The sequence below is a fragment of the Alternaria alternata genome (genome assembly GCF_001642055.1).
Source record: "Alternaria alternata strain SRC1lrK2f unplaced genomic scaffold CC77scaffold_3, whole genome shotgun sequence".
Taxonomy (NCBI): Eukaryota; Fungi; Ascomycota; class Dothideomycetes; order Pleosporales; family Pleosporaceae; genus Alternaria; species Alternaria alternata.
The window spans coordinates 19,214-40,756 of NW_017306192.1; the positions used below are offsets into that span (position 1 = coordinate 19,214).

Consider the following 21,543-nt stretch of genomic DNA (forward strand, 5'->3'; position numbering starts at 1 on the left):
GGTCCATCTGTATTGTGCCCTCGTATCCCACAACATCGGGCCTCACTTGCACAAGACCTCTCCTGCATCTACTGATCTTCCATCAAATTCAACTGGCGAGTATGGCCTTCACATCGACTATGTAAGTGTTCTTGAGTCTCGCGACGTGCTATACTTTTGTTACAGTAACTGACGTGTCGGGTGCAGGACGTGCGCAGGTGACACCAAGACTATGCAAGCTGTAAACAGCAAAGGCACAGGCAAGAGCGCAGGCACGAAGCGAGCCATAGACGGAAGCGGTTCAGAGTCTCCGAGCAAATATCAGAAGACAAAGGCGACCACCGTTGAAGATGCAGTCATGCCAGAAGAGGTCAAAGAGCCTGTGGAAACACGGGCAGGAGATCCAGACCAGGTTTTCAGATTTATGGATCTACCAGGGGGTTGGTCACTGCCACACATTTCTGAGCTAGGATGTACTGACTGTAGCCAGAACTTCGAAATCGCGTATATGGGATGGCAGTAGAGTGGAGCTATCGGTGCTTCCCAATGACATACCAAAAGCCAAAGAAATCTAGACACCGGAAGCAAAATTCAGATGACGAGGACCGCCGAACAGCCGTCAAGCCGCTTCCTTATATAGGGTTGACTCAGGTTTGTTCGCTCATTCGAACCGAATTTCGACCTCTGTGGCTATCAACACATCGCTTCCCGCTTTTCGTATTGGAGAGCTACTTCAAGGCCTTCTTCCCAGTACTCCGCCGGTCCTCGCAGATGGATGGAAAGAGCCGGAAACGTATCGAAAGCTACCATGACCCTGCTGGTACCCTCCGTCTTTGGGTCAACCAAGATTACATAAGAGATATCGATGTTTTCCCCCTCCTGAGGTTTCATCTCCGATTTCCTGCCTATACCATGGATATCATGTGCGCTCAGCTTGAGACCAAAGCCCCTCTCACGAAGTTCTTTACAGCCCTGATCAACAACGCCAGTTTAACATGGGTTAAATACATCAAGCAGCAGAGCATTACACAGGTTGTGTTGAATGCCGACTTCTATGCAGGTCAACCTCTGAGAGCGGCACTGCATGTGGTGATCAAGCAGAGGCAGATGTCGGATTGGGTTGAGCCAGGCGGGCATTTCATGGCTCCCCTTTGCACGGATCTTAGGAGAAGTCTTGGTATTGAAGATCTGAACTGCCACGTCGACTTTGGTATAGATTATTGGTAATTGGCAAGGCAGGTACCATAGGCTATGACAAACTCGTCGAGGTGTCGAGAATATTGCGCAGGTCTAGATGGGCATCACTGGCCACAGACCTTTGAGTCCTCTACAGCATAATCGGATCTTGTCATTATCGTAGACCATAATGCATGACATTTGGTGTTCTACATATGAATCATTATGCGGCTATTTTACACACTATGCTACCGCATCACATTGATTAGGACTGAGACTGCAGCTTCACTACCACTGTAGATGGATGATCTAGGCTTGTCAGTACATGCTCAAGGTCGAAGCGGAGGATACTGACCCCCAAGAAGATCTGCGAAGACCCCATCATCTTCTGCCATCAATGCAGCATCTGTGTATATTTAGCATGAGCACGACATCGCCACTACAGTTCACTTACTGGCAAACTTCAACTGGTACGACTCGCCATCCTGGCTTGCAGTAACTTTTTGCACAGGCATATCAGTGTCTGCCTTGAACCACCACACTTGCTTTGGCAGGAAGCTGCGATCCTCTACCAGCGACCGCCCGAGAATGTGACCGTTACATTGAAGACGACTGTCTTTGAGCTCAAAAACAGCTGCTTCTTTTCCCGTTTTGGCATGCGTACGGTCTTCGGCGTTGGCGTCGACCTTGGCGATCGGACTGCCATTGATTTCGATGGTGAAAGGTGCTGGTAGGCTGTCCATGTCTTGTGACGAGTAGATGCGGACTGATATCAGGATCAAAAGAAATAGTCCAAATACCCACAAGAGGTTGCGACGGCCCTTGGAATCAGCTGGCATTCGCTCTGGATAGTGGTAGGTACTACAGAGGGCTGAGATGCTGTCAGGAGTATTAGTAGCAGGATGATGCGCCACGGACGCTGTGCATCTATGCAAGGCAGCAGTCAAAGTACCCTGTGTTGGCGGCAAATCCTGTATGAGGCTGAAGGTACTGCGCTAGTGTGTCTTGCATGCGTTACCTAGATCTACTGGTCGGCGCATGAACAACACGTTGACGAGAGATGTTTACGTGTGGCAATGGCGTTATCGAGGTGGTACCGAGGTTGGCTGTGGGCGAGCGCTGAACGCAATTCCTCATCTCAGCCACTCCGCATGCCGTATACCACCAGCAAGAACACCTGCGATCTCCATACCAGAGCTACTATGCATGAGTTCCAGCGCCGTTGCGAAGATCGATACTAACTCCGGCACTCAGCCGGCTCACGCGCGCACCGCCAAGATCTTAAAGCTCCGGTCTTTCGATAGCTCCCCCATCGTCCTAACGTCTCCTGCCTTTTCTGGCTCAGAGCCGGTGACGACCAACGAACACGACAATGCGACAGTCCTTAGGCTCGCCATCTCCGAGGTCGCAATCATACGTGCCGGGGCCAAGTGCGCGAGTGTTTCGCTAGCAGCCCACGCGGACCTATCCGTTGTGGCAGGTCAATTCTCCTTCCTTTTGCCCTTCGACGTACTAGGCACAACTAAGCCAACAAGAACACACCATTCGTCCATCCAAGAATCGCATCCCATGCTGATCATGTAGGGTGATATACATACCCTGCATCGTGGTTCGCCTACATTGACATGTTACAAGAACCCGGTCGGCGCTTCTGTCGGTTTGCGCACAATATGTGGCAAAATCACTTGCCTCTTCAGGAGAGAAGACGTGACTGCGCCAGACACTGGGACAAGTCGTAGCGATTCAACGGCGCCAGCGAGATCCAGGACTATGGCAAACAAAGTGCGATGCCACTTCGGCTTTACTATGGCAAGGATGTAGAACCGTTACAACCTCCTGCTATCTAGGGAACAGCGTCGCTGGTCCTGCTACTCACGACATACGCACAGCCATGTACACTTTAGACGAATACGTCATAATGGCATGAGACCACAAAGGAGCTATTCTTGTTTGCAACATGTTTCAAGGTGTGGCTGTGACCACAGCCCTGTGAGACTTTGAGATAAGGGGCGAAAAAGCAACGATCTGGAGAAACCGATCCGCAGAATGCAGCTGTGAGGCAAAGCCGGCCTTGATCCTGGTATACGGGAGCAACCGCTGGATCAGCTTCTCCTCTCGCATTCGCTGCCAGGCAATTAGCTTGAAAGCTTATACTACAGGCAGATAACGTACCTACATGGGCAGGATCGCCGAGCCTCCACTGGCGCGCCTAAGGTACACTGGCGGACTTCATGTTAAGAGTTTGCCAAGTCGTAGCGGACACCCAATCCGGAAGGACAAACTACACACTTAGTCGATCACGCTTGGCATCTCCGGACAACACAATCGCAAGGTTGCAGTGTAAGGATGCTCAGATGCTCAGGGGACCATAGCCTGCGTATAAGTATAGAGTTGTTTCCCTTCCTTTTCATCATCAGCCAGCTCAGTCAGTCGCTTGTCTCTTCACTTCAATCACTTTCCAATCCTACTCCGCGTAGCCTCATTCACTCGAAACAATCATCATGCGTTTCCAATCCATCATCGCAATCGCGCTTCCTGCGCTCGTCCTTGCGGCTCCCACTCCTCAAGACCCCGACTACGAGTTCCCTGAGGATGCTCCCGCCGACGACATTGTTGGTGGAACCACTGCCTCTGCGGGCGAGTTCCCCTTCATCGTCAGCCTTCAACGCAGCGGATCCCACTTCTGCGGTGGCTCTCTGTTGGACTCTACTACCGTCATCACTGCTGCTCACTGCTCCGTCAGCTCCGTCATTGGCTCAGTCAGCGGTCTCCGTGTCCGCGCCGGCAGCCTGAACAAGAGCTCCGGTGGAACACTCGTTGGCGTATCTTCCGTTACTGTCCACCCAAGCTACCGCAGCTCGGGCCAGGACTTCGATGTCGCCATTTGGAAGCTCTCCACTGCCGTCCCTACTAGCAGCACCATCGGTTACGCAACTCTCCCTGCTTCCGGATTCGACCCCGCTGCTGGATCTACTGCAACTGTCGCCGGATGGGGTGCCCTTACTGAGGGCGGCAGCAGTCCCAGCACTCTCTACAAGGTGTCCGTCCCGATCGTTTCCCGCACCGAGTGCCGCTCATCCTACGGAACCTCTGCTATCACCAACAACATGTTCTGCGCTGGATACACCACTGGTGGTCGCGACTCTTGCCAGGGTGACTCTGGCGGCCCCATTGTCAACTCCGCCAAGACTCTTATTGGTCTCGTTTCTTGGGGTAACGGCTGTGCTCAGCCCAACTTCCCTGGTGTATACGCTCGCACCGCCGCCCTTCTCTCCTTCATCAACTCTGTTTAAGCGCTCGATGAAGGGATTTTCTTATGAAAGATCACTATGACTCTCTGGGAGAGTACGATGATTGCGAATGATGACACTAGCAATGCGCTACATGGCTTGGATCATGGATCATGGTTTCTTAGACCCATGCTAAGGATACCTTTTTTTGTAAATATCTATTGGTACAAATATGAACCCCACATTTCAAAAATGACGCTTTGAACACTATGACATCGAGTGCCAGCATTCTCATATATTGGTATACGTGGCAGACTATTGAGATGCGTATATTTGGCCTGTTGGGATGAATTATTTTTTGGAGTCCGGCGCGACGGCCTGTCCGAGGCCTATGCGATCGGACGACGCGCAACTCCAACATCCTATGACGTGTTATAACGGCTCTCGACCAGCGACCGGATCCCCTCAAGCCTTTTTGTTAAACAAGCTTTTCGGAAGAACCGAGAAGAAGCGACCGTTATATGGGTTGATGCTTGTGACTGACAGAATAAGGTAAAGTTTCTTCTTTTGCAGTTCTTTTTTTTTCGATTCATCTTTGAACCTATTTTGATACATGTCTCGAACAAAGAGAAGAACAACCCGTGAAGGGGAAGAGTCCGTGTAAAGCTATCCAATGCTGGGATCAAACAGCTGCACGGATGGCCCTCTATCAGAGCGTTAAATACTAAAGCATGATTCTATGGGGACTGATTGTGCAGTTCTCGAACTTGCAGCAGATGTGCAGAGGTAAAACGTTTTCGTTTCAGAAAGCATACCAGATCTGTAATGCAAAGAATATCCTACCGTGAAAAACGGAAAGCGTTCCATTGATGCTTTCTGCCCTACGGCTATATTTGGGTCCAGAGATTGGTTTCTCCCAGCTTGACACGATCTCTACACTCTAGACACGATTTCAATAGTTCTGCCTCATACAGTTGGCATGTCGTTCCATTATTCTTAGTATAAGAAGAGGGAAAGCAGTTGCTTCATGCTAAAGAGCAAGTGGAATAGAAGAGAATGCGCTAGCCATCCAAGATACATGTTCCTACCAAATAGTGAAGCATGGCGAAATTAACGTGTAGTCGTTAGGAAAAACGATGGCGATTTTCTCTAATGCTCTTCCCAATTCTCTCGTGTAGGAGCATAATCTGCAGCCTTTCAAGAATTCCAAACAAGTACAGCAATTAGTTGGTCCTTCATGACTCATCATTACAAGGGGTTTTGAAAGTATCCCATCTGTCGTCTCAAAGTAAAGTATACAAAGTTAGGCCAACGGTACGCAACATGTTATCATCGATGCGCCAACCACGCGGCTTAGTCTCATGAAAGTACCCATCGCTTGGTCGCCGATCTCTTGAACAGAAGGTGTAACGGTCATGTGACGTTTGTGAGGAGTACACAAGAAGCCAAGTGTTGAGCTAAGTGATCAAAAAGGTTCTGCAATGGAAAAGCGCCATCATGGTGGCATATATTGGGGTATTGTATATAATAAAATGTACACGAATTAATCGAACTCACAGCTCAGTGCCGCACAAGCTCTTCCGTATCCTGGCTCTCGTCTATCGCACAGAGATGACCATTAGTATCGTCCGCTTTCTCTTCGTCCCACACCAAGACTACCGTACTGAGTACTCCTTCCTAGGCTACCCGCCTGACCCAAAGTCTTTTCTCCCCTCTCCCTCTCGGCGTTCAAGTTTCCAAGACTGATACGCTTCAGAGGGCTGACATCCCGCTTGCTTGGACTAGCCCTGCGCTCAAAGGCGCCACCTAGACTGTCCCTCCCACGGCTCGCACTCCTCTCACCATCCTTTATAAAGTTTGCACTTGCCGACTTTCGTAGAGGAGACGCGGCATGAGTGTTTATCCCCAGGTAACCGCCGTCAGTGGGCTTGCTGTTGGTCCTGGGGATAGTGGGTGCTTGACGGAAGGGGTTGGGTGTTTGCGAGGGTCGAATAGGGGAGGAGAAGTCAGGACCTGTTGCTGTGGATGTGCTTGCATACTGTGAGCTGCTGTGGTCTTGATGGAGGGAGGGTCTACGTCTCAGGGAGCGCGTGACAGACGGAGAAGCCATATCGTCAGGATCGTATTGTGAGGCGTAGCTTGCGTTCGGGTTCGTACGGAAAGTGCGGCGGTTAACAATGGTGGTTGGCGTATATGTGACGACTGAGCTCGCGAGATCACTGCTGCTGCCCTTGACGCCGACACTCGAGTCACGGGTTCGGTTCTTTGAAATGGTCTGGATACCAACGTCGCGGCACGGCTTCTGCAATGCGGGATGAACGAACTTGCTATCGTACTCGTGAAGCACTTGACGACTGATCAGAGAGTTGTCCTTAGCCTGCTGCATGAAGGAGCTCCTAAGCCACCAAAGATGAAGCGACAGCGCTGCTCCGATGAAGATAGTCGTGGTCACCCTGACACTCGGTCTCGGATCCAACGGAACGACTGGGAGGTTAAAGTAGTAGAGTACCACGTGCAATGGGCTGAACAAGCAGAACAACTCCAGACACAGCGGATTTGGATCCCAAACCGCCACCTCCCAAACGTCTCTGCCCTCGACAGGATGCGCCCGACTCGCCGCGTTGTTCTGCACCAAGTTCCTCACAAACTGCATCGGGCTCGCTGCTGCAGGCGATGAGTCGACCCTAACGCGCTTCGCACTGGGTGTTTGTGGCGCGACATCGACGCTCTGCTCGAAGAGACGGTAATACCTCTTCTTGCCCCAGACCAGCCACGCATTGCCAAAGCTAGCCACACCCAGCGCCAGCACCAGCAGGCCCATGATCCACTTTATCCATCCTGGGCCCTGCACCTCGTTGAAGACGCCATCGTCGTCCGAGGCCGTGGATGCGCCGCTGTTGGCTTGGGCGAGAACGAAGAGTAGGTTTGCGCCAAAGCCAATGTACAGCGCATAAGCAGATGCAAATTCTTCCCAGTCGGAGCTGTTGAGCTCTTCGGATATCCAGATGAGCCAGTCGGACAGGTCAAAGTAGGCTTTTATGCGTTCCGAGAGCGGTGCGCGGCGCACGACAGGAGGCATGGTTCGGCTGTATCACGATTATAGTCCCTGGGTTAGAGTTCTGGGTTGTGTAGGAGAGGCAAAGAAAAAGAGCGGGGTAGTGGTGAGAATCAGGTCGGCATGGCGGTGTTGAGACAGGACACGACGATGAGGAAAGAGCGCGTGGTGAAAGAAAGGACAGTACAAACAGTTGGCCCAACGCGGACTAGGCCGTGGTCCCGCCCATGACGACGGCGCGCGGGAGCTCCAGCTTCAGCAGCCAAGCTCCGACCTCACGACAGCTGCCTCACTAGCTATATCGCAATGGCAGCACCAGCGGCACAGTACAAGGACAGGCAGTTCCTGGCCGTCATAGGCGATGAGGTGTGCTTGTCGACAGATCCTCACCTGGCGGGTCAAGGGCGCTAACCGGTCGCAGGACACTTGCACGGGCATGCTGCTTGCCGGCGTAGGCGTAAGCTATTGCGAGCTGCAACGCGCGATGCGAACAGGAGATTGACGCAGATCACAGCATGTTACCCAGCCGCCAGACAGCCAGAAGAACTTTCTCGTTGTGGACGCAAAGACCGAGACCTCGGCCATCGAAGCAGCATTCGACCGCTTCACCACCGAGCGCAAGGATATCGCGATTCTACTCATCAATCAACATGTACGTGTTACCTGGCCCGTACATGACGCTCCCAGCTGGACGAGTGACGCTGGAGTCGTTCTTGAACACGGTGCGAAGGACACGACTGACCGCTGCTAGATCGCCGAGAGGATACGACACCGGGTTGAGACATACACGGCTGCTTTCCCTTCCCTTCTCGAAATTCCGTCCAAAGACCACCCCTACGACCCTGAGAAGGACAGCGTGCTGAAGAGGGTGAGGAGGCTATTCGGAGAGTAGACGTTGAACGCGGAAACTGGCAGCGCATGGAGAGGGTCGCATGTGTCGGATACACTACGCATGGCTCTAGCACGTGGCGTCCACCACGGGCAGCTTTGTGTACATACAACATTCAACGTGCGCAGATATGATATCCATTACAAAACAGGGTCAAAGAGTCAATCGTGCCACAGAATATATGCATGTCCGTCGTATCTACATTAAGCCATGGTCCATCCCTACGTCCAAATCCACACGCAAAACAGTAAAGCCAACCTCGCACTGGTATCGTGATTCAAGACATGAAAACAATTCGCCAACATTTGGTTACAGCTCGTTCCTTCGCCTCAATCGCTCTTGCACAAGCCCGGCGAGGGGCCCAGACATTTGCACTCTCGGCTGTCCAAACTTGACTTTACTACCACTGCCCGCATTACTGTCCTCCGTATCTCCCCTACATGTGTGAACATCAGATCCCATCGCTGCTCGTCGTGTGTTGTGGCGGCGAAACGAAGGTGAGGCAATTTACCGGTGGAAAGCGATCTTGGCGGTCAGGCAAGTAATCTTGTCGCCGTCCTTGGTAAGGACGTCTGCGAGAACAGTGTACTGGCCCTACTGGTTGTTAGTATTAATTCGCATCTTGTCAGGCTCTTCGAACGCACCGGAGGGATCTCCCTGGGCAGGTCAACATCCTTGGTCAAGCTCATCTCGCCCTTCTTAAGCGGGCACTCGAGATCGCCCTTCTTTATCGTTTCGCAGCCGTCTGCATTCTGGTTGATGAGTGTGATGATGCCGTACTTGACTTGCAAGTGCATTGTGAAGCCCTCACCGACTTCCTCCTTGAAGTCGCCTGTGGCCTTGATGCTGAGCGTCTCGCCGCTGTACCCAGGTTAGTTTCTCGCTTCACACTTCTCAAGACTTGCGAAACTACCACACGTGTAGATGCGCAACTCTCACAAGACTCCAACAGGGATCACGTACGGCTTGGGTGGGTTGGGGCTCAGGTCAACCTTCTCAATCTTAAGAAGATCGTTGGCTGGGTCACCGCAGAAATACAAGGGGTTGTCGCCTGGGACCTTGTACTCTTCCTGGATCGTGACCTGGTCGCCACCCATCCATGAGGGCGATGCAGAGACAGAGACGGCGCTTAGCGCGGCGAGCAAGAGGGTGGTGAGCTGCATGGCGGCGGTGAAGACAGCTGCGGTACTAGAGACGAGCTGTAGTGTTATAGTCGCGCGATAAACACGACGGGAAGAACTTCGATGTGAATTCGAAGTTGGGGTAGGATGGTCGGGGTTGTTGTGGAGAGTGGAGAGCTCTGGTAGTGGTTGAGGCTGGCGTCCAGATAGCGGCCGCGGTCCATGTCCATGAGGCTGGGGCGAAGCATGGACCCTGCAGCCAACGTCATCGCTGTTGGTCACGCACCTGCGTTAGTCTTGTCCTAGAGCCATCTGGGGTTGACATCCACACATCTTGTGCATAAAAAGAACTGCTGCCAGGAAGAAACAGCTCATCTCAATTCGTATGCACGTGTACGACAATCTCTGGCCGAGCTAGGTAGCGCCTATGTGCCCAGAGATCCTCTCCATGGCGGCACCACGTACAAGGGAAAAACCAAGTAGGTATAGAGACAACAAGCCCTACCTTGCAGCTTACATTAGCTCCTATCAAAAAACTTGTAAAAGAAGTACTCCCTAAGTATACTCTAAAAAAGTGTTTAGTTTCTCTCTTTGATGTAGTGGCGGCCAGATCAAGATGATCCAACTCGGCGGCAGCAACTGCGTAGCGACTCCCCGAAACCATAGTAAATGCACGCCATTCCGATCGGATTGTCCTTGAAGTTGCTCGCCATCAGCAGTCCGCCTGACGGGGCATGTTTGCAAAGTTCATGGCATAAGAAACTTATTCGGCCGTCCCATGCGTCTGGAACATGGGCAGTAAGAGAATGTCTGTCCTAAAGAAGTGCAATCGTTGGAAGCTTTCAGCAGTCAAACGAGCATGAGGTGTAGTAGCTGTCACGCCTGGTTATCATATCAATCATGACCTTACCTGTCGGGATTATGAGAGCATCCTCAGCCGAATTAACATAGTTACCCGTTTGTCCTTCCGGGCATGCAGTTTTAGGGTTTACAGCGTGGTTCGCATCCACATCGATCTTCTGAGTACCAGTTTACCGCATTTCCAATTCCGGTGGAAAGATTGTAACGGAATACCCTGCTACTAGACTCGTTATCAACAAGGTTTGCACGAACTTGAAAGCTTGTAAACCAAATTCAGGTGTCGTTCATGCAGCGATATACATGCCCTGCAATTCCAGGGGGGAACATGGTGCTTCCCCTATGTCTTCCCTCAATTCGAAGGTTGTTCAGAAGGCAGTTCAAAAGCGCTCACGAAATGACGAAAACCATGATCAAGAGGAGCTCAAACAGTTGTACGACCGACATGGCATGATCAAGTGCCCCATATGGCACCGTGACATGCCAAGAAACAACGTAGCTCTAGGTACGCTTGTACACCGGATGTTGCCACTGCAACGTTTTGGAACGATCAGCAGAGCCTCCAAGTCCTCGGACTTCGAGCCGTTCGAGAACCTGCATCCGTACGTTATTTAAAAGTATGTAAGTATCTACTAGTCTATAAAGTCGTGCAAAAGGTGCTAATGTGCGTTTTCAGCATATACCTTCAAAGAAATTTAGATTTTCCAAGGACACCTGCATGCTACCATGCGCAGAAAGACTCATCGTAAGATCTCTTCATGTCTCTCTTCATCAAAACTTTAACTACGCAATAACCATTTCTAAGCATACTGTTGCAAGTATGGAATCATGGTAGACGGTCAAACCCGGAACCTTGTTAGTCAGACCAAACCGATCACGCTTTAGCGCCGGGTGGACTTAAGACTGTCAGCTGGCTGCAGTAGGCCAAGACGTCACTTCATCAAGGGGAAAATATGCAACAAGCAACAGCAGGCATCTCCTCTGCAAAAACATGACGCCGCACGGTAATTGCATCTGTCTTGTTGTTTCCTACTTTCGATGTGGTCTGATTGATCAGATACCTTGGTTACCACTCATTCTTGCTATTGACTTGGGTCTACGTAGCACTAGTACATCGTTCTCCTATCGTTACTCACTTTACATCCCTAGGCTGGTGGAATTGTCGCCTTGAAATGCCTACTATGATCATGTCATCCCCTTGCATGCCCAGTCTTGGCGAGAGTGATGTAGAGGAATAAGTCTGCCGTACCCTGGCTCAACATCAACATCTCTTTGATGGGGCTGACGCAAGCTATGGCAGTGCAAGTTCGCAAGAGCCAGCTTCTTGAACTATAAGAACGCTGTATCGCTGCCAAAGAGATCATCACATACCCAAGCTTCCACATCCACCACAACGAATCCAGACTACTATCTGCAGAAGAAGCGCCTCGAAAATGACGGTCACGTTCGTATCGCTAGCTCTCGTGGCTGCTCTTCAGATGCTGCCAGCGGCGGCACAGAACTTGTCCTATGGAGCCAACAACTTCTACCGCAGCGACAACGTCACGGTGCATCCGATCACCTTTCCCAGTCAATACCAGATGACCGTGGCGGGCAACCTTTTCCTACCCGACAATCTCGATCGAAGCATCAACGCGTCCGCTATAGTCGTCGGTCATCCAATGGGAGCCGTGAAGGAACAGAGTGCAAACCTGTACGCCACCAAGATGGCGGAGCAAGGGTTCGTCGCTATGTCGATTGATGTTTCCTTCTGGGGAGGCAGCGACGGCGAGCCAAGAAACGCCGTATTGCCAGACGTCTACGCCGAGAGCTTCAGTGCTGCAGTCGATTACCTAGGTCTACAAGACTACATTGACCGCGAGCGTATCGGAGCTATCGGTATCTGTGGCAGTGGCTCCTTTGTCCTCAGCGCAGCAAAGATCGATCCGCGCATCAAGGCTATCGCGACAGCCAGTATGTATGACATGGGGGCTGTAAGCCGCAACGGATTACAGAGATCGCAGAGCGTCGAGCAACGCAAGCAGGTCATTGCAACGGCGGCGGCGCAACGTTGGGTAGAGGCCAGCGGTGGAGAAACGGAGGTATGTTGTGACTACATCAAATGCATGTGAGACGTACACTAACTTCGTGCCTCCATTTCCAAAGTATACGGGTGGAACTCCTCATGTTCTCACCAATGAGACCGATCCAGTTTCACGCGAGTTCTACGACTTCTACCGCACATCCCGAGGCGAGTTCACACCTGCAGGTTCTGCACCAAACCTCACCACCCACCCTACGCTCTCCAGCCAGACCAAGTTTATGAACTTCTATCCCTTTAGCGACCTCGATACCATATCCCCACGTCCAGTCATGTTCATCTCTGGCGACATGGCACATTCGCGCGAGTTCAGCGAAGATGCGTATGAGGCTGCGGCAGAACCAAAGGAGCTAGTTTGGATTCCAGGCGCTGGCCATGTGGACTTGTACGACCGCGTTGACCTGATCCCCTTTGGCAGGCTCACAGAGTTCTTCCAGCAGAACTTGAGTGAGTAGAGGACGAGCTAGACCATCGCGTGTGTCAACAAGCGAGCTCACCATCGTATTCGAAGTGGTTTGGAAAGATGTTTCTGTGTTTTAGTAATACTTAACATCTGCAAGAACGAGAGGGTCAAACAGCAATTTGTAAGATATCCTTCGACTCCTATGTAAATATTTAACCGTCACACAAGACCTTACGCAATGTCAATAACAATCTTACCCTTGACTCGTCCTTCCACCATATAGCTTTTAGTCTTCTCCCAAGCTTCAACATGGTTTTCTTCGGTCAAAATCCCCTTGACAACATCTTGGACCACAACCTGCACATCGCTCTTCTCTGCCAACTCCCTCACCTGCTCGAGCAACTCGCTCTTCTGGTACAGAATAACATTCGCATATCGCGGCCCAAACAGATAACCCTGGATATGTCGTATGACTTGGGATGGGTATGTGAAATATGTCAACGGTCCTCCCATTGCGGTCCTTGAAGTTTTGTCTCCAACAATGGTTATGTACGCGCCAGAGGGATGAAGGAGTTGCTTCCAATGCTCGAACATTTCCGTGCCACCTACACAGTCAATGTACAGATCGTATTTGGTACCAGCGGGCCTCTTGGAAAGCAGGGAGTTTGGCACGTCTTGCGTACGATAGTCAATTACCTCATCTGCGCCCAATTTGCTCACAAAATCGGCATTGGGACCCGAGCAGATGCCGATGACATGGCAAGAGTAGAGCTTCTTTGCTAGCTGTACACACCACATTCCTACACCGCCGCTTGCTCCTGATACGATCACACGGCGTTGCGAGGGAGATGGAGAGCTGGATGGAGACGGGAGCCAATCGAGACAGGCGAATGCGGTCAAGACAACAAGAGGTATGGCGGCGGCTTCGTGATGAGACAAAGTGCTAGGTTTCTTTGCGATGGGTTCGGAGGTTGGATTGACACAAAGGTATTGTGTGAATGTTCCTTCCGCCATCTATCATGATTTCAATTTAGTATTGTCTTCCAAAAGGTAATTTGATGAGGTTTGGCTTACGGGTCGATTGCACAATCCAAAAACTTCGTCTCCAACCTCCCATTTTCCACTCTTTGCTTCTTCCCCCACGGCAACAATGTCACCCGAGTAGTCTCGCCCTATTCCTTTCTCTTTTTTACCTGCCAGCCAGCCGATCACGGGATTTCCCCATAGTTGGATGTCTACTGGATCTTTGTACGAAGTCAGTGTCTGGCTCACGTGCAGTTCGTACAAAGATACTTACTAATAGCCGCGGCTTTGATCTTGATCAGCACCTCCTGTGGACCTGGCGTAGGTATGGGTGTATGTGTTAAATGTGGTTGAGAAGAAGGTTGTGTATAGGTCAAAGATGTATTGGATTCGGGGAGTGAAGACGCCATATCGAGTTAATCGGTTATATTCTTGCGATGATGCGAGTTGCGTGATATCGTTACACCAAAATACTTCTACAGAGCAGTTATCTAAACAATGTCTAAGCGATTGTTCACTACCATCGGGTTGCTGTTTATGGTAAGATGCATGCTATGACGTTGCATTTCTAATGTGAGCCATGAAAAGCATGAGTGGGGCGCCGGAGTACACACCGAGGTTCTGTATAGCCTATACGAGTCAGGTAGCGGGAGCCGTGACCCGCGACGAATCGCATTTTCAACAATAAGAATCCAGAATAGGTAGGATGTTCGTCTGCTATTGCGTGATGAGTCTATTTAAGTCTGTACATGGCGTATTTCTACTTTCAGAGCTTGACTGTACTTCTAGCCCGGATCTTTTCTCCATACCTAATGAACAGAAATGGGATCGGGATGAGTAGGGTAGCAATGAAGCCTAACATACTGTTACCCCATCCGTATCCCATTTGTGCATACATGGTCTGACTACTCAGTGGAATGAATGCTGCTGCAAGACTGCGCAGCACTGTACTCGCTGCCATGGCACTCGCGGCGTGAATAGTGAACACGTCGACCAAGTACGTCGTCGCTGGCATGAACGTCATCAGCAGACCGAATCCGATGATGCCTGTTGCAACAATAGGCACCATGAAGTGAGTCTGATACTGTACACTCCAGCCGTAGATGAAGAGACCGCATGGAATGAAGAAGCCGCCGATGCACATCATATATAACCTGTGTTCGGGACGAAAGTCGCCGCGCGCCATGTGCTTGTGCACTACTTTGTTGCCGTAGTGGATGTAGGTGAATTGGCCAATAAGAGACCCAATGCCTAATCCAAGAAAAGATAGACCAGTGATACCACCATGCCAGCCGTACTGACCCTTGAAGACGGCGGTGAATGTCGTAAACAATATGTAGAGATATGCGTATGTTATCGCGATGTAGAGTGAGATGGCGAAGCAGATGGTGGAGCGAAATAACATCTTGGCAGGTCGGATGATTGAAAATTTGAATAGTTGGCTTGGTGTAAGACCACCATCCAGTTTTGAGCGTAGCTTTGAGTTTCCAGTTTCGGCTTTCAGTCGTTTGACTTTTCGTTGTAGGATGATAATTCCAGATGTTTCTCTCATAAGAATGAGTGACGTGATGAAGAATGCGCCACCCTAATAGTGTTAGCTACCAACTGACAGAGAGCCTAGATGTAAACCTACCACTATAGCAACAAACCAAAAATTCCACCGCCAGCCTTTCGCAACCGTCAAAAAGCCACCGATAATAGGACCAACACAAGGCCCGATAGTCGGTCCCATCATCCTGGTCGAAGTCAGCCTTGATCTATAAGACACATATATGTTGGAAATACCAGACTGCCATCGCAGTGCCTCGTTGCTCCCTGGGTATGAGATCTGCGATGGTCCCACCACCAAGCACCATAGGCGCTCCTCCGAAACAGCCCATGAAAAACCTGAACACAACAAACTGCGCCATGTTCGTCGCTACAGCTGCCGCGATCGTAAAGACGATGAAAAGCAAGTTACAGCTGTGATACAATGGCAATCGACCATACATCTCCGACAGCGGCGCAATGATCAACGGCCCAAAGGCAAACCCAAGGACATATACGGACACCATGAAGCCCTCCAGCAAATCGCTGGTTGAGTTGAAGTCGCGCATAACTTCCGGGACGCCAGGCGCGAATTGTGAACTTGCGAGAGGCGTGAGGAAAGTAATCCCGCTAATTAGGGCAACCATACCCCATTTACGGGATGCCTTCCAGTTGAGTGGGTTCTCGGGGTCATCGGGGCCGTCAAAGTCTACAATATTTGGATCGCGTTCAGGCTCCTCTTCCGCGTCTGGTTCGTCTGCACTGTAGATAGAGGCTGGTCTGTTGCCTTTTTCAACATCTTGCTCTCCCGTCGTGTACTCATGCTTCTTCTCGTCTAAAGAATGCCGCCTCTCTGAGGTATGACTAGGAACTTGGTGTATAGAACCGAGGTTGCCTGGGATATCCGCATCATGACCCTCAGCTGCTGCTTGGTCGATGATCTCGCTTCTCGTAGGATGGCGATACAGTTTGGGTGGTTCTGATTGTGGCATGTCGTCAGTTCTTAGCTACCGTGGAAGCCTCAGTAGGTGGTGATTGCGCTAGGTGTCATGGAAAACCGCCTAGGGATGCGCTGCTCAGCCCGACAAGACAACTCGAGATTCTTTCATGGAAACTCGCAAGACGAACGCTATTGAGCTAATAGTACTGGCATATGGAGATTCTGACCACGTTGGCGTCCGGAAATAAGGCAATGGGTTGCGTCAATCACCTGGATCTGTAGGGGAGTAGAGTAGGTAGTAGTGGCGCGGTAAACGACAGCTGCTGGAGTCCATATTAAGTAGTAGATATTGAGATGCAGCTAGTGGTAGTGGACAGTGTCAGTGGCTGCGGCTGCGGCTACCTGCTTGCCGCACGTCGTGTGGCTTGCTTGGTGAAGGCTATGATCGTTAAATCCGTTACACAACAGGGTGCGAGAAAAAGCAAGTGCAACTTGCGCCAACTAAGCCCTATCACGGAAAGATCGTGATGCAATAATCCTTTAAGAGAGACCCTGTTTATCCCCACTGCATTTTGACTGTGATTAGTCTGCTCGTCAATACGATGATGGAGGGTCCAAGACGCGGAACACTACCGTGAGCCTAGGTACCCATATAGCGCATGATCCCCACACTCACCACCTTCTCCGCTGTACCTCCCCCCATTTCTATCCGGAGAACAACACAGATTTAAGGTAGTGTTGAATAGTGAGAATTGGGTTATTGTCACTCCAACTTGACTTTAGCAGCTTTGTCTGCGAAGTTTGATTTCACTGAAGTTCCGTTTTCTCCATCTTCCCCGCTATTGCTTAACAACAAACTCCACACTCCTCGGCCGAACCGTTTGATTTAGCGTTGATTGCACGCCACATCTCGGGATATGATACCCATCTGGTGATATAGCACAGTCAAGAATAGTTTACAACGCAGTGTCGGTGAACACGTGACCTGGATCCTTTCTCACCACGTGCGCTGAAGATTGAAGCAGATTCGCGTTACTCTCAAAGTCATGACGACTGCCTCACTCAGCTCTTATGCTGTCCGCGTCAAACAGGTGAGGCAGATCACCGTTCTGTTGAATTTCGCGTTGTAGATGACTTGGTTTGTGGAGCCGTTGTGCTCGACGTAGATGATATGATGCCCGACTCTTCTCGCAGATATGTCGTCCATAAGGTGGTCTATGCTTTTGACATCTTCCGTCGAGACATGTATTGTATGAAGAAAGACTCATTGTCACTCTTCCGCATGCTCATGCAGTTCTTCTTTCCTCTTGGCCCTATATCATAGCACCATGCCGATAACTAGGCTGTGGTAAAGGCTCTGTGACTTCGTAGTTACCGAAAAAGTCGACGCTACTCTTTCTTCGCTCCTCCATCGCGTCTTCCAAGTCACGGCTCACGCAGATCTCCATGCCTCCACTCTGCTCCGTACCCTTCTTCTCTGTCGACATCTTGTAGCCTACACCCGCTGAAGAAGTTGCCGCCGCCGAAGTCGGGCTGAGATAAGTAGAGGTGGTAATCTTTTTCTTCCCTGGAAGGTCGTTTTCTCCAAGTAGACTAAGCCAACGCAACTCAGCACACCGCTTGAAGACGTCTTCGAGGTCAAAGAGGTCCTGCATGGAAAGACTGTACATTTTGCCGCTTCGAAATTTCCAGAAGAAGAGGACCGACAATTCAATGGTTTCAATGCATTGAAGCGAAAGGGCGATCTTGTCCATGGCTGCGAGGAGGTTGCTTGTCATGCGCGCCTGGTCTCTCATCATACGATCTCGGCCCCCGTTCTTCAGCGTTGTGTAGTTCCATTCGATGTAGAAGCGTATATGCGTTACATGCTTCAGCATGGGCAATTGCAGAATGTGCTGTGAGAACTCAAAATAGTCGTTATTGGTCCGCGTATTTCGTAGTTCAGCGTGCAACGTAATCTTGCTGCGGCGAAAGTAATTGTAAAGCAACTCGTCGCGGATTTGTTTGTTAATAAGGAGGAGCTCGGGCCGTAATCGGGATGCCTTAGCTACGGAGGATCCATACCCAAAAATGTCGTGCCTCCAGGGTTCTCCGTTGGACATCTCTGCTCCCCATAGACAGGTGTGAAGTTCAGGCCGATTTTTGGTGTCGGGTAACACATAGTTGAAGATTTGGGCGCGGATTTCTCTTGGGAGAGCCAGAAGTGGCGAGCTGAAGGTGCTCGGTGTGAGTTCAAGTAGAATCTCTAGTTCCCGGAAAAGCATACTCTGGCGATGCTTGTAAAGACCATCTGAGCTTCGGTTCGAGGAAATTGAGAGCTTGTTGCTCGCTCGCTGAACCGTCGCCATGTGCGTGTGCAGGGTGGCAGGGTTTGTACCAGATGGGAGGAACGCGATCGTCTAGTGTCCGGACGTGCAATTTCGACAGATATACCAGGTTAATAGGAAGCGAGCTATACGGTGTTTGCAGTAGGCTGTCCAGAACTTGAAGACGGATAAATTAGCTGTGGACAATTGTTCAACTAGGTATAAAACGTCGCCGCAAGCGATCTTATGGAACGTTTCAAGGGAAAGGAGAGTATCTGCGACGCCATGGCTGTGCAATGCGGCCGAGTCATGTGTGAGTGGTCGCTCGCTGCTGTGCGCGCAGGGATCGATTGCAGAACCCGGGCCAGCATTGGAAGTGGGGATGCTGTATCACGTGTCAAACGGCAAGCGCGAGATCTCGCCGGCACAAAGTGTTTCAGCTTGGCGCTTCGAACCTCCTGCATCGGCAGCTTGCTGGTGTATCAGAACCTCAAACGCTTCGGGTTGGCATTTTTGCGTGCGATGGCCATCTGCAGACTCGACCGCCTGGGCAGAGAAAAAGCATGCTGACGTGTGTGTGCGGGGACATGGCGGAAGTAATGATCTTGATGTGCATCAAATCTGGAAAGCTCTTATTACTTCGTTCTTATTGCGCGTCATCTATAATTAACAACAAGTGACGGAATTCGGAAAATCGCGTTGCGCCTTTCGACGTCTAGGGGTATCACAACAAACAAAACAAACACCATGGGCCGCTACTCATGGCTGCCCGCCTACTCCACCAGCTCTGAATCAAAGCACTGGCAGTCCGCAATGCTACCGCCAGGTCTCCATCCGCTCAACAGAGTCGGACACCGCCATGCGACGTCCATGTCTGAGCACTGAAACAGCAAATTCCATATCCTCTCCGTTGTGTATCCGAACCACGGCTGGCTCATTGAATCGGGTCGTCCTTGAAGGTAGGGTTCCTGGTGGGCCCAGCTGTTCTCATCGACAAGGAGCTGCCATAGTTCATCGTAGATGGATTTGTCGATGCCGCGGATACGTGCTGCGGTGACAACGAATTGGCCCTTGTAGCTGAGGAGAACGTTCTCACGGTGGGAGTCGTCGATTCGGGATTGTAAATTCGGGAACAGCGAGGTTTCGTCCTGCCAACCGCGCTTGTCCCCACAGTCGTCGCTGTTGCAAAGAATGCCTGCCCATCCTAGGTTGAGGAAACCCGTCTGGTTCGCACGGAAGTATCGCTCGAAAAATGGGTAGAACTCTCGTGGGTTATGAACATCAGCTTGGAGGAACACGGTTCTCTCGGCGAGACTGTCCCAGCGGTTGACGATATGGTTAAGGTACGTTTCGGCTTCGCGTCCTACGTTTGGAAGCTTTATCACTTCGTGCGCGTTCGTTTCTTGCTTAATCTGTCTTTCGTCCGCCTCGCTGTCCTTCAAGTAAATCGTGATAAGAGCCTCTGACATCTGCGACATACTCTCCAATTTTGCTATAAGTGCTGCGACATCCTCGGTGCGCTCTTTGTACATGCTGATAACAACTTCTAGAGGACCGATGGGTTCGTATTGTAGATCCAGATGCGGCTCCACTCGGGGAAATTGTCGTTGTCCAAAGTTGAAACTTATAAATGCTGTCCACAGCATGACCAGGGCTAGACTGATCAAGGGTGAACGAAGACTGTTGCTTTGCGATCCTGTTCGTGGAGCGCGTTGTGATTTCGTTCCGCATTCTTCCTCATCATCTGGTTCTGCTCTGGGTGAACGCGAAACAAGGTCGTAGCTTCCGCGAGGATCTTTTCGGCGAACAGCCTGCTTCCAAACTGTGTCATAGACATCTTTACTACAGACACATAGGATTGCGAAGAGGAAGCAGGATAGTTGTTGCCAACTGGTGTATGAGCGACGTAACGAGAGGACCGTTGAGCAACCTATGATTGCCATCATGGCTAAAATCGACGTTACGCTGCGCACGCGTTGTGTTGCTGCAAGGCCGCTTCCAGGTAGTGGACTCTCTGACTGCATGTCCAGTGGAAAAAGTATCGAGCCTCCAGCTAAAAAGGCCGCCGCGGTCGATAAAGCATTTAGGGTGCGGAGAGGTAGGCTACTGACGTTGAATGTGTCCCATTGCTCACCAGGCCAATTGCCGACAGCGCAGACAAACGCAAGTAAGCTTCCCATACCAACCAACCAAACCGCATTCGTACTTCGAGTAGCACGGTCTCCTGGGTAGTGTTTAGCAACCAGTTTCCTCAGTGCACTAGCAGTGCCGACAAGGAGCATTGCCAAAATAGATGCGATCAAGCTTGGCACCATCAGCCTGTACTCCATGAACAATATCCCAGCACAAGCTGGAAGAAGCAAACTCAAAGACAGGATTTCAGCATTTGAGCGAGAATTGTAGTTGAATACGTAGAGTACCAGACTTTCGGCGAAGAAGGCTATGGTCTGATATGGTCAGCGTAACATATTCTTGGATTTGGTTTAAGACAACTTACTGTGATCATGCAGAGGAGAGGTAGATTCGAAGTATGCAGGACTGCCTGTACTGTGCAGAATGCCGATACTGCTTGCAAGCCGGTTGACGCGACCATTAAGAACGCGCCTTGAACTGTTCGCTTTCTACGTTGTTCTTGCCCGCTGGCTTCCTGGACGTTCGATCTCCATGGATGTAAAAAGGAAGCGACAATTGCCGTAGCCGCAATTTGGCAAATGAACAGTTCCAAGGGATAGTGCAGATTGTTTTCAATCAACAGATGCCTTGTGGTCAGCAGCGAGGTCGCGGCGCATGCAAGCCAGACAAGCTGGCGGTAGTCTTGGAGTCGTTCGCACACGGCCTGGTACTGGAAAATAGACTCTGTTGCTTCATCGGTGCGCCCGAGGCGATGGCGTGTGGTCATGATGGTATGGACTCGACCCTGGACAGGTTGTGGTATGAAAAAAAGTGTGATGGGGAA

At 50.8% G+C, this 21,543-nt stretch overlaps 12 protein-coding genes across 12 annotated transcripts; 5 read left to right on the plus strand and 7 right to left on the minus strand.

Moving 5' to 3' along the window:
* Positions 1 to 101: 101 nt before the first annotated feature.
* CC77DRAFT_1046869 (hypothetical protein) lies at positions 102 to 1,315 on the plus strand (the record flags this gene model as incomplete). Its single annotated transcript, XM_018527461.1, has 3 exons — positions 102 to 121; positions 187 to 419; positions 470 to 1,315. The coding sequence occupies 3 exons, from the start codon at positions 102 to 104 to the stop codon at positions 1,204 to 1,206; spliced, it is 990 nt and encodes a 329-aa protein (XP_018389608.1). The 3' UTR covers positions 1,207 to 1,315.
* A 105-nt stretch (positions 1,316 to 1,420) lies between these two features.
* CC77DRAFT_1028115 (hypothetical protein) lies at positions 1,421 to 1,898 on the minus strand (the record flags this gene model as incomplete). The annotated part of the gene is made up of 3 exons (XM_018526420.1): positions 1,421 to 1,464; positions 1,511 to 1,561; positions 1,610 to 1,898. The coding sequence occupies 3 exons, from the start codon at positions 1,896 to 1,898 to the stop codon at positions 1,421 to 1,423; spliced, it is 384 nt and encodes a 127-aa protein (XP_018389609.1).
* Positions 1,899 to 2,300: 402 nt separating this feature from the next.
* Positions 2,301 to 2,910, plus strand: CC77DRAFT_1016576 (hypothetical protein). The gene is made up of 2 exons (XM_018524234.1): positions 2,301 to 2,735; positions 2,791 to 2,910. Exons 1-2 carry the CDS (start codon positions 2,362 to 2,364, stop codon positions 2,864 to 2,866), a joined length of 450 nt encoding a protein of 149 aa, XP_018389610.1. The 5' UTR covers positions 2,301 to 2,361; the 3' UTR covers positions 2,867 to 2,910.
* Positions 2,911 to 3,208: 298 nt separating this feature from the next.
* On the plus strand, positions 3,209 to 4,638 carry CC77DRAFT_504433 (trypsin precursor). The gene has a single exon (XM_018531949.1). The coding sequence runs from the start codon at positions 3,657 to 3,659 to the stop codon at positions 4,446 to 4,448; it is 792 nt and encodes a 263-aa protein (XP_018389611.1). The 5' UTR covers positions 3,209 to 3,656; the 3' UTR covers positions 4,449 to 4,638.
* Positions 4,639 to 5,863: 1,225 nt separating this feature from the next.
* Positions 5,864 to 7,623, minus strand: CC77DRAFT_1016578 (hypothetical protein). Its single transcript, XM_018524235.1, has one exon. It carries the CDS (start codon positions 7,462 to 7,464, stop codon positions 6,004 to 6,006), a length of 1,461 nt encoding a protein of 486 aa, XP_018389612.1. The 5' UTR covers positions 7,465 to 7,623; the 3' UTR covers positions 5,864 to 6,003.
* Positions 7,624 to 7,712: 89 nt separating this feature from the next.
* On the plus strand, positions 7,713 to 8,332 carry CC77DRAFT_981042 (vacuolar ATP synthase; the record flags this gene model as incomplete). Its single annotated transcript, XM_018536070.1, has 4 exons — positions 7,713 to 7,806; positions 7,862 to 7,897; positions 7,955 to 8,092; positions 8,192 to 8,332. The coding sequence occupies exons 1-4, from the start codon at positions 7,747 to 7,749 to the stop codon at positions 8,330 to 8,332; spliced, it is 375 nt and encodes a 124-aa protein (XP_018389613.1). The 5' UTR covers positions 7,713 to 7,746.
* A 96-nt stretch (positions 8,333 to 8,428) lies between these two features.
* On the minus strand, positions 8,429 to 9,620 carry CC77DRAFT_1016579 (phosphatidylglycerol/phosphatidylinositol transfer protein precursor). The gene is made up of 3 exons (XM_018524236.1): positions 9,293 to 9,620; positions 8,974 to 9,190; positions 8,429 to 8,923 (listed from the first exon to the last, which is right to left on the minus strand). The coding sequence occupies exons 1-3, from the start codon at positions 9,490 to 9,492 to the stop codon at positions 8,837 to 8,839; spliced, it is 504 nt and encodes a 167-aa protein (XP_018389614.1). The 5' UTR covers positions 9,493 to 9,620; the 3' UTR covers positions 8,429 to 8,836.
* A 1,990-nt stretch (positions 9,621 to 11,610) lies between these two features.
* On the plus strand, positions 11,611 to 12,933 carry CC77DRAFT_504626 (putative alpha/beta superfamily hydrolase). The gene is made up of 2 exons (XM_018531950.1): positions 11,611 to 12,389; positions 12,454 to 12,933. Exons 1-2 carry the CDS (start codon positions 11,742 to 11,744, stop codon positions 12,841 to 12,843), a joined length of 1,038 nt encoding a protein of 345 aa, XP_018389615.1. The 5' UTR covers positions 11,611 to 11,741; the 3' UTR covers positions 12,844 to 12,933.
* A 52-nt stretch (positions 12,934 to 12,985) lies between these two features.
* Positions 12,986 to 14,305, minus strand: CC77DRAFT_1046875 (GroES-like protein). Its single transcript, XM_018527462.1, has 3 exons — positions 14,089 to 14,305; positions 13,866 to 14,035; positions 12,986 to 13,805 (listed from the first exon to the last, which is right to left on the minus strand). The coding sequence occupies exons 1-3, from the start codon at positions 14,222 to 14,224 to the stop codon at positions 13,023 to 13,025; spliced, it is 1,089 nt and encodes a 362-aa protein (XP_018389616.1). The 5' UTR covers positions 14,225 to 14,305; the 3' UTR covers positions 12,986 to 13,022.
* A 275-nt stretch (positions 14,306 to 14,580) lies between these two features.
* On the minus strand, positions 14,581 to 16,333 carry CC77DRAFT_1028121 (MFS general substrate transporter; the record flags this gene model as incomplete). Its single annotated transcript, XM_018526421.1, has 3 exons — positions 14,581 to 15,399; positions 15,448 to 15,550; positions 15,600 to 16,333. The coding sequence occupies 3 exons, from the start codon at positions 16,331 to 16,333 to the stop codon at positions 14,581 to 14,583; spliced, it is 1,656 nt and encodes a 551-aa protein (XP_018389617.1).
* Positions 16,334 to 17,594: 1,261 nt separating this feature from the next.
* On the minus strand, positions 17,595 to 18,629 carry CC77DRAFT_1057422 (hypothetical protein; the record flags this gene model as incomplete). The annotated part of the gene is made up of 1 exon (XM_018528012.1): positions 17,595 to 18,629. The coding sequence occupies one exon, from the start codon at positions 18,627 to 18,629 to the stop codon at positions 17,595 to 17,597; it is 1,035 nt and encodes a 344-aa protein (XP_018389618.1).
* A 731-nt stretch (positions 18,630 to 19,360) lies between these two features.
* On the minus strand, positions 19,361 to 21,486 carry CC77DRAFT_1005236 (hypothetical protein; the record flags this gene model as incomplete). The annotated part of the gene is made up of 2 exons (XM_018523334.1): positions 19,361 to 21,034; positions 21,085 to 21,486. 2 exons carry the CDS (start codon positions 21,484 to 21,486, stop codon positions 19,361 to 19,363), a joined length of 2,076 nt encoding a protein of 691 aa, XP_018389619.1.
* Between the last annotated feature and the right edge of the window lie 57 nt (positions 21,487 to 21,543).

Coding starts and splice junctions, on each gene's coding strand:
- CC77DRAFT_504433 (XM_018531949.1), top strand. CDS start 3,657: ATGCGTTTCCAATCCATCATCGCAATCGCGCTTCCTGCGCTCGTCCTT.
- CC77DRAFT_504626 (XM_018531950.1), top strand. CDS start 11,742: ATGACGGTCACGTTCGTATCGCTAGCTCTCGTGGCTGCTCTTCAGATG. Junction 12,390..12,453: donor CCAGCGGTGGAGAAACGGAG/GTATGTTGTGAC, acceptor CCATTTCCAAAG/TATACGGGTGGAACTCCTCA.
- CC77DRAFT_1016579 (XM_018524236.1), bottom strand. CDS start 9,492: ATGCAGCTCACCACCCTCTTGCTCGCCGCGCTAAGCGCCGTCTCTGTC. Junction 9,191..9,292: donor AGCCCCAACCCACCCAAGCC/GTACGTGATCCC, acceptor ACCTGGGTACAG/CGGCGAGACGCTCAGCATCA. Junction 8,924..8,973: donor TGCCCAGGGAGATCCCTCCG/GTGCGTTCGAAG, acceptor AACAACCAGTAG/GGCCAGTACACTGTTCTCGC.
- CC77DRAFT_1016576 (XM_018524234.1), top strand. CDS start 2,362: ATGAGTTCCAGCGCCGTTGCGAAGATCGATACTAACTCCGGCACTCAG. Junction 2,736..2,790: donor TCGCATCCCATGCTGATCAT/GTAGGGTGATAT, acceptor ACATGTTACAAG/AACCCGGTCGGCGCTTCTGT.
- CC77DRAFT_1016578 (XM_018524235.1), bottom strand. CDS start 7,464: ATGCCTCCTGTCGTGCGCCGCGCACCGCTCTCGGAACGCATAAAAGCC.
- CC77DRAFT_1046875 (XM_018527462.1), bottom strand. CDS start 14,224: ATGGCGTCTTCACTCCCCGAATCCAATACATCTTTGACCTATACACAA. Junction 14,036..14,088: donor GATCAAAGCCGCGGCTATTA/GTAAGTATCTTT, acceptor CTTCGTACAAAG/ATCCAGTAGACATCCAACTA. Junction 13,806..13,865: donor TTGGATTGTGCAATCGACCC/GTAAGCCAAACC, acceptor AAATCATGATAG/ATGGCGGAAGGAACATTCAC.